This window comes from Coregonus lavaretus, assembly GCF_964263955.1.
Source record: "Coregonus lavaretus genome assembly, contig: HAP1_SCAFFOLD_106, whole genome shotgun sequence".
NCBI classification, from domain to species: Eukaryota; Metazoa; Chordata; class Actinopteri; order Salmoniformes; family Salmonidae; genus Coregonus; species Coregonus lavaretus.
The window spans coordinates 69,345-78,598 of record NW_028157840.1 but is presented as its reverse complement, the minus strand read 5'-3'; the positions used below and the strand labels follow the sequence as shown (position 1 = coordinate 78,598).

At 40.3% G+C, this 9,254-nt stretch overlaps 1 protein-coding gene across 1 annotated transcript; it reads left to right on the top strand.

Annotated features, from left to right (window-relative positions):
- On the top strand, positions 1-8,555 carry LOC311124850 (uncharacterized protein). The gene is made up of 2 exons (XM_084198954.1): positions 1-680; positions 7,731-8,555. Exons 1-2 carry the CDS (start codon positions 245-247, stop codon positions 8,474-8,476), a joined length of 1,182 nt encoding a protein of 393 aa, XP_084055080.1. The 5' UTR covers positions 1-244; the 3' UTR covers positions 8,477-8,555.
- Positions 8,556-9,254: the final 699 nt, after the last annotated feature.

Here is a 9,254-nt window from a genome sequence, read left to right as displayed (position 1 = left end):
CTTCAACAACAACAGCTAGTCAATCACCTCCGTAGCTTCATAGCCAAAAAAACATTGAAGCTCTTTAAACTCTTTCGGTGTATATTAGCCACTGTGTTTTAAACACACTTGTCGTATCTACTAGCTAGTTACCCCATTTAATTTAATATTTACGTTGTTGTTAGTCAGCTAGCTAGCTGGCTGGGTAAATTAGCACCAGCCTAGTCACTAATGCTAACTAGCTATCTAGCTAACATCCCCGACCATGAGCTCACTAAGCTACTCTCCTCCTGCTAAAGAAGAGGAGGTCTGCTGGACGGAGAAAGAAGCTCTGGGGCTGAACATTGTCGTGAAAGAGGAGAAGGAAGAGGAGGATGTCACAGTAAAAAAACAAGTAGAGGGTGAGGCTGTTACCGTGAAAGAAGAAGAGAACGACGTTAAATTGACCGAAGATGAAGAAGCTTTTAGATTGAAAGAGGAGGAGGATGTCACAGTGAAAGAAGAGGGAGACGCGTTCAGAGTGAAAGAGGAGGAGGATGTTACAGTGAAAGAAGAGGAAGACGCGTTCAGAGTGAAAGAGGAGGAGGGGGAGATGACTGTCGCAGTGAAAGAAGAGGAAGACATTTTTGGAATAAAGGAAGAGGGGGAGATTACTGTCACATTGGAAGAAGAAGAAGAGACTGGAGATCTGATTAACAACAGTGAGTAATATATTAAAAACAGGAGCACAAACTCTGCAGTTGTTGAACCGATGTGTGGTTTTAAAGGGCCATTCTAATGAAGGTCTACACTTTAATATGTTGTTCTGTAGGAATTGTTAAATCTACAAAGAGTGGGGGGCGGCCAACAAAACGTTAATGGATCAAATGCTTCACATTATATATTTCACTACCTTTGTAAACATCTGAATATCTCTTTCTGTAGTGCTTTACTCAGTGTCTGTGCTTGACATCACATAAAAGCATAAAACAACTCGTGTGTGACTTCAAATGATGAAGTGGACAGAATAATAATAATAATAATATGCCATTTAGCAGACGCTTTTATCCAAAGCGATTTACAGTCATGCGTGCATACATTTTTTTGTGTATGGGTGGTCCCGGGGATTGAACCCACTACCTTGGCGTTACAAGCGCCGTGCTCTACCAGCTGAGCTACAGAGGACCACAGAATCAAGACAAAGAAGGATCATTTTGATCTGGATTAAAATGATTAAAAAATAATTACTACAGGTTATTTAAAATCCTTAAGAGTTTATTGACGCACCCGTGCGTCAATCTAAGTAACATAATAAAAAATAATCTCCATCAAAATCCGTCAGTTGAAGCTAGAGACATTGAGACGCAGCATGGGCTGAGTCTTAATCCACCCCATCTGCCTGTTGGCCTTCCGCTACTGCGGTGGAAGGTGCCCGAGCTACAGCGGTGTTTGTCAGACCATGATACATCCCGAAAATCGATCTTCTCACGGAAACGTCTGTAGCGTCCGAACGGTTTGGCCTAAAAAACTATTATGGAAAAGGGACTATTTTCTTCCGTTTTGCTCCACAACCCCCTCGTCTGAAGGTAACCCGTACAAACAAATGGAAGTAAGGGGTTAAATATGTGTCCAAAAATATTTCCTGAGTTTTCTTATATCTCCTAGATATGGGACAGACAGTGGATGAATCAAAATGACCCTCCATCGTTAAGACAGAGGATGAATCAAATGACCCTCCATCGTTAAGACAGTGGATGAGTCAAATGACCCTCCATGGTTAAGACGGTGGATGAATCAAATGACCCTCCATCGTTAAGACAGTGGATAAATCAAATGCATTATTATCTAAATATTGAACAAAATGTGGGCTACAGAGAGAAAAATAATTGTTCAATTTGAAGCCATATGGCATAAAATATTACAAGCACTGGAGATATTCAAAGGATGAGGAAGGAGAGAAAATCAGATTGTGAGACAGACAGGATGGGTGGATATGGTGGGAACATGTGGGTCTGAGCAGGTGGGATGTCAATGTTTGTAGTAAATGTTTAGTTGTCAAATGTCTTTGTCTAAGTATGTCGTTGTAGTCAGAAAAAGACAATCTTTCAAAAACATACAGTATATATTTTAAAAAATAGAGAGATATTCACGGGTCCAAAAGACAGTTCGAAATTAATTTAGCCAACGAAAGAATTTCTACAAAATGAAACAAAACATACATAAAGAACTGGTTTAGATTCTTAAATAGACCTACAATAACAATAATAATAATAAAACTAATCATAAATACGAAAATAAATAATACGAATTTGAGAAATTGCATCAAACCTGAATAGCGAGTTGAACAAAGTTTTCTCATCTATAATCAGCTAAAACGTTTCTAAGAATTGAAAAATCTGTCGATGTGCCCTTGAGCAAGGCACTTAACCCTAATTGCTCCTGTAAGTCGCTCTGGATAAAAGCGTCTGCTAAATGACAAAAAAAAAAATAATACAAAAAATAAAACATTCCCCTTGTAGACTTCTTTTCACTCCTCCTCTAACTGTCGTTTAGTTAAATGAAAAAGGCCTCCATCTTCGCAATGAACAGTAACCTAGGCCAAGGCTCCGTTCACTCGCTCCCTCTCTCTCCTCAGCAGCAGGCGCACGTGACGTGAGCAGCCGGAACCAGTTTCAGCTGGACATAAGCTGTACGTTTTATGGTGTTGCAATGGTCTGACACAGATAACAAGCTCCAAGCGGTCATCAGGAGGGGTCCAGTCGGTAAATACATTTTAATTGCACATACCCCAGACTCGTGGCAATTATATCAGATCCAAGACAAAAGTCAGAATTTAGGACCCGGATCCCGGGTCGGATCTAGGAATTCCGGGTCTGTTAGACCCGTGCAGAACTCTAGCACCAACTCCTCTGTAAAGTACAAATGAACAATAAAAGGGGACATGAATAGCCATGCTAGCCCAATGACGACATGTAGAGAGAAAAGTACAGCCACTAGCTAGCATGTACAGCATTCACAAATCAACAGATACAAAGTTAATGACTGACAGGAATACATATCACAATATCATGGTGGGAAACCATTATAAAACACTGGCAGTAATATCAGGAATGGAACTATTCAGATTCTGGAACTATACAGATTCTGGAACTATTCAGATTCTGGAACTATACAGATTCTGGAACTATTCAGATTCTGGAACTATACAGATTCTGGAACTATTCAGATTCTGGAACTATTTAGATTCTGGAACTATTCAGATTCTGGAACTATTCAGATTCTGGAACTATACAGATTCTGGAACTATTCAGATTCTGGAACTATTCAGATTCTGGAACTATTTAGATTCTGGAACTATTCAGATTCTGGAACTATTTAGATTCTGGAACTATTTAGATTCTGGGGAATTATATCAAATGAAATTAAACACGTGGACTGTTTCATCGTATTTCTGAAGTCTCCAAAAAAACAAACATTTCAATTTATTATACTCAAAATGTCAAGGGTTTGTCGCACAGTTCCTTGACTGTTTAATGGTAAAGCAAGCATGTATCCAAGTAAGCATTGACAGATTCCAATGGCAAACATAAAGATGGCAGAATTCAGAAATGACGTCATTGTTTTTTCCCACTGAGTTTGTAAACTACAATTCAATGTGCCAATAAATCAGCACAATTAACTTTTTTTACTTCTTTATTTTTGGGGCGTCTTGAAGCTAAAATAGTTAATGACAACACTAAATAAGGAGTAAGGTGGAGGAATGTACAATACGGCCAATTTAGCAAAAAAAGGAATTAGTGGTAAGTGCAGACGGCTGCCATCTTTATGCGTCTCCGCCATTGATATTGATGGTATAAAGGTACAAATATTATGAAAATAATAAAAATCTTAAAATCAATGTCAAAATGTCACCCTAAGCGATTTCCTTCCTCTCCAGGCAACGGAGTTAGGAAGTTTGTATCTTTGTAGTGACTGGGTGTATTGATACACCGTCCAAAGTGTAATTAATAACTTCACCATGCTCAAAGGGATATTCAATGTTTTTTAAAATGTTTTTTTAAACCCATCTACCTATAGGCGCTGTGTTTGAATCTGTGTTTGAAATTCACTGCTCGACCGAGTGACCTTACAGATAATTGAATGTGTGGGGTACAGAGATGAGGTAGTCCTGACACTTGTAACGAGTCGCTAGGTGTGGCTGGTAGGAAGGCCACGAAGAGGAACAATGACAGAAGGGCACAGTTTAAACCAGCCTGGCGGATTTATTCAAAATAAAAAGGTTCACAAAGCTGCTTCTCAAACAGTAACTGAAAACAAAACACTCTCTCACTCTCTCTCCTTAACTGAACCCAGAGTTATCCTTACTAGCTGGGCTGCTACCCAGATTACCAGCTTCACTTGCGGTCCGGTCACTTCTTCCTGTGGAGAACACAATGTCCAGGACTTCAAACAAATGTCTGTAGAGCTCAGCCTCCGGCGTCCAGCCAGGAGCTCCCCCCGTACTGAACTAAAGCATCCCCTTAAATTCCCCAGGCGTGTTGCAGCTGAACGAGGCTGAGTGGCCTTAGGTGTGGGCGTAGCCCTGCAGCCTAGCTTGATGGTTGTGGCTGAAATTTATTATGTGACTTGTTAAGCAAATTTGTACTCCTGAACTTACAGTGGGGAAAAAAAGTATTTAGTCAGCCACCAATTGTGCAAGTTCTCCCACTTAAAAAGATGAGAGAGGCATGTAATTTTCATCATAGGTACACGTCAACTATGACAGACAAATTGAGAATTGTTTTTCCAGAAAATCACATTGTAGGGTTTTTAATTAATTTATTTGCAAATTATGGTGGAAAATAAGTATTTGGTCACAAACAAGCTAGATTTCTGGCTCTCACAGACCTGTAACTTCTTCTTTAAGAGGCTCCTCTGTCCTCCACTCGGTACCTGTATTAATGGCACCTGTTTGAACTTGTTATCAGTATAAAAGACACCTGTCCACAACCTCAAACAGTCACACTCCAAACTCCACTATGGCCAAGACCAAAGAGCTGTCAAAGGACACCAGAAACAAAATTGTAGACCTGCACCAGGCTGGGAAGACTGAATCTGCAATAGGTAAGCAGCTTGGTTTGAAGAAATCAACTGTGGGAGCAATTATTAGGAAATGGAAGACATACAAGACCACTGATAATCTCCCTCGATCTGGGGCTCCACGCAAGATCTCACCCCGTGGGGTCAAAATGATCACAAGAACGGTGAGCAAAAATCCCAGAACCACACGGGGGGACCTAGTGAATGACCTGCAGAGAGCTGGGACCAAAGTAACAAAGCCTACCATCAGTAACACACTACGCCGCCAGGGACTCAAATCCTGCAGTGCAGACGTGTCGCCCTGCTTAAGCCAGTACATGTCCAGGCCCGTCTGAAGTTTGCTAGAGTGCATTTGGATGATCCAGAAGAGGATTGGGAGAATGTCATATGGTCAGATGAAACCAAAATATAACTTTTTGGTAAAAACTCAACTCGTCGTGTTTGGAGGACAAAGAATGCTAGGTTGCATCCAAAGAACACCATACCTACTGTGAAGCATGGGGGTGGAAACATCATGCTTTGGGGCTGTTTTTCTTTAAAGGGACCAGGACGACTGATCCGTGTACAGGAAAGAATGAATGGGGCCATGTATCGTGAGATTTTGAGTGAAAACCTCCTTCCATCAGCAAGGGCATTGAAGATGAAACGTGGCTGGGTCTTTCAATGATGACAATGATCCCAAACACACCGTCAGGCAACGAAGGAGTGGCTTCGTAAGAAGCATTTCAAGGTCCTGGAGTGGCCTAGCCAGTCTCCAGATCTCAACCCCATAGAAAATCTTTGGAGGGAGTTGAAAGTCCGTGTTGCCCAGCAACAGCCCCAAAACATCACTGCTCTAGAGGAGATATGCATGGAGGAATGGGCCAAAATACCAGCAACAGTGTGTGAAAACCTTGTGAAGACTTACAGAAAACGTTTGACCTGTGTCATTGCCAACAAAGGGTATATAACAAAGTATTGAGAAACTTTTGTTATTGACCAAATACTTATTTTCCACCATCATTTGCAAATAAATTCATTAAAAATCCTACAATGTGATTTTCTGGATTTTCTTTCCTCAATTTGTCTGTCATAGTTGACGTGTACCTATGATGAAAATTACAGGCCTCTCTCATCTTTTTAAGTGGGAGAACATGCACAATTGGTGGCTGACTAAATACTTTTTTCCCCCACTGTATTTGGCTTGCCTTAACAAAGGGGTTGAATACTTATTGACTCAAGACATTTCAGCTTTTCATTTTGTACTGATTTGTTTAAAAAAACACACACAAAAAACATAGATCCACTTTGACATTATGGGATATTGTGTGAAGGCCAGTGACACAACATCTCAATTGAATCCATATTAAATTCAGGCTGTAACACAACAAAATGTGGAACAAGTGGAGGGGTGTGAATACTTTCTGAAGGCGCTGTATCCAGGTAAGCATTGACAGATTCCATTAGATATTGATGATCAAAAAGGAACACAAATGATGAAGGGAAAAAATAATAAAAAGCTTGAAGTCAGTCATGACAAATAACCAGTTGGTAGTTTTATTTCTGAGGTTGAGAGACAAGCACACTGGTTGTTCATTCTGTTGGTATAGTTTCTAGCCAAGCACACTGGTTGTTCATTCTGTTGGTATAGTTTCTAGCCAAACTCACTGGTTGTTCATTCTATTGGCATAGTTTCTAGCCAAGCACACTGGTTGTTCATTCTGTTGGTATAGTTTCTAGCCAAGCACACTGGTTGATCAATTGATAATGATGGTAAAACAGGTCCCAGTTGATATTGATGGTAAAACTAACTCAAAAAGGGCACTAAAATGATCAGGGTGAAATAAACGGTAAATCCAAAGGTATAAATCCAGAAGTGAAAAGGTATAAATCATGCTATGAAGAACTGTTGAAAACTGTGTTTTTAGTCATCTTCCAATAGCAGACTGCTATCACCTGTTCTAATCACTGTTCAACTGAAGACCCATCTTAACTTAACCCCTTATGTACCATTCTAGACCCATCTTAACTTAACCCCTTATGTACCATTCTAGACCCATCTTAACTTAACCCCTTATGTACCATTCTAGACCCATCTTAACTTAACCCCTTATGTACCATTCTAGCCCCATCTTAACTTAACCCCTTATGTACCATTCTAGCTCCATCTTAACTTAACCCCTTATGTACCATTCTAGCTCCATCTTAACTTAACCCCTTATGTCACATTCTAGTAGCAAACCAACAATTGGCCACTAGGTGTCATTATAGTAATTAAAGCGATTCCATATAAACATGTTCCATATATTTATATTCAGTCGTAAATCACCAAAATAAGTTCTATACATATTTTATTTTACATACAAACCAAATGCTAGGCTGGAAGCATGGGGTGATAATGTCTAGATGATTCTTTCTAGTGGAGATTAGTTTATTAATTGCCTGGCAGGGCTGTCGGACAGTGGATGTGTAGGAATAATTCAAATGGAACTGTTAACAGGCATTACCCAGGATTAAGGTGAATAACTAACAGCTATCAACCAATCAGCATCCAGGATCCACATTTTGTTAAATAATGAGGGATCTAGTCTGGATTCAACCTCATAGGAAAACAGTTTCATCATGGAGGTTTCATTCAGGTCTCTCTGTTTAACTAAATACTCTGTTTAACTAAATACTCTGTTTAACTAAATACTCTGTTTTGTCTTTGGCAGGAGAGAGACCAGACTCTCCCTCTGAGAGCGGGAAGAGTCCTTCAGGGGAACCAGACCCAGAGACGTCCAATCCAGCGATGCGACACCACTGCTCCCAGTGTAGTATGGGTTTTAAGTGGTTATGGAAGCTAAAAGAGCATGAAAGGAAACACACAGGAGAAAAGCCCTTCCAATGCTCCCAGTGTGGAAAGAGATTCTCACGATCACATGACCTAAAATCACATGAGAGGACACACACAGGGGAAAAACCACACAATTGCTCCCAGTGTGGAAAGCTTTTTTCCCGTTTAGATAACCTGAACAAACATAAGAGGATACACTCTGGAGAGAAGCCTTACTCCTGTTCCCATTGTGGAAAGAATTTTAGGTCGTCAGATAAACGGAAGGCGCATGAGAGGACGCACACAGGCGAGAAACCTTACCATTGCTCCCTGTGTGGAAAGGATTATACCAAGTTAGGGAACCTGAAAGATCATGAGAAGAAACACACAGGAGAAAAGCCTTACCACTGCTCCAAGTGTGGAAAGAGATTTTCAACATCATCAGACCTAATAAGGCATGCGCGGACACATACAGGGGAGAAATCTTACCGTTGCTCACAGTGTGGAATTAGTTTTTTACGATCACATGACCTAAAATCACATGAGAGGACACACACAGGGGAAAAACCACACAGTTGCTCCCAGTGTGGAAAGTGTTTTTTGCATTTAGGGAACCTGAACAAACATAAGAAAATACACTTTTGAAAAATTAACAAAAAAATATGAAAATGAAATATTTACACAACAAACATAATATAAAAAGACTAAAGAATAACAAAAGAAAATAAACGACTAAAAAGCTCCCTGAGGAAAAGCAAAGCTAAAATGGTGTGTCTTAAAATCTCTTTTAAATATGTTCACAGTTTCGTTCCCCCTCAGGTTCTCTGGCTATTCCAGAGGCTGGGGGCATAGTAACTAAAGGCTGCCTCTCCATGCCTCTTGGTCCTAGGCTTTGGGATAGTTAAAAGGCCAGTGCCAGAGGACCTGAGGGACCTACTGGGTACATAACTCAAAAGCATTTCTGACGTGTATTGGGGTGCACAATCGTGGATTGATTTAAAAACCAATAGAATAATCTTTAAATTAATTCTAAAACTCACAGGCAGCCAGTGAGACCTTAAAACCGGTGTAATGTGTGCTCTCCGTCTGGTCTTGGTCAGTACCCGTGCTGCAGCATTCTGTATGTTTTGCAGTTGACCAATGGCTTTCTTGGGTAGACCAGACAGGAGAGCATTACAGTAGTCAAGCCTGCTTGTAATAAAAGCATGGATGAGTCTCTCTGTATCAGCCTGAGAGAGAAATGGCCGCACCTTGGCAATGTTTCTCAGGTGGTAAAAAGCTATTTTGGTCACATTCCTAATGTGTGATTCAAAATTGAGTTCAGAAACTAAAATAACCTGGTGTTTTTATGCCTGTGAATTAACATGTGGTTAGATTCTCTGTGCTTTGGCTCCAACAATAATTACCTCAGTCTTGTCTTGAT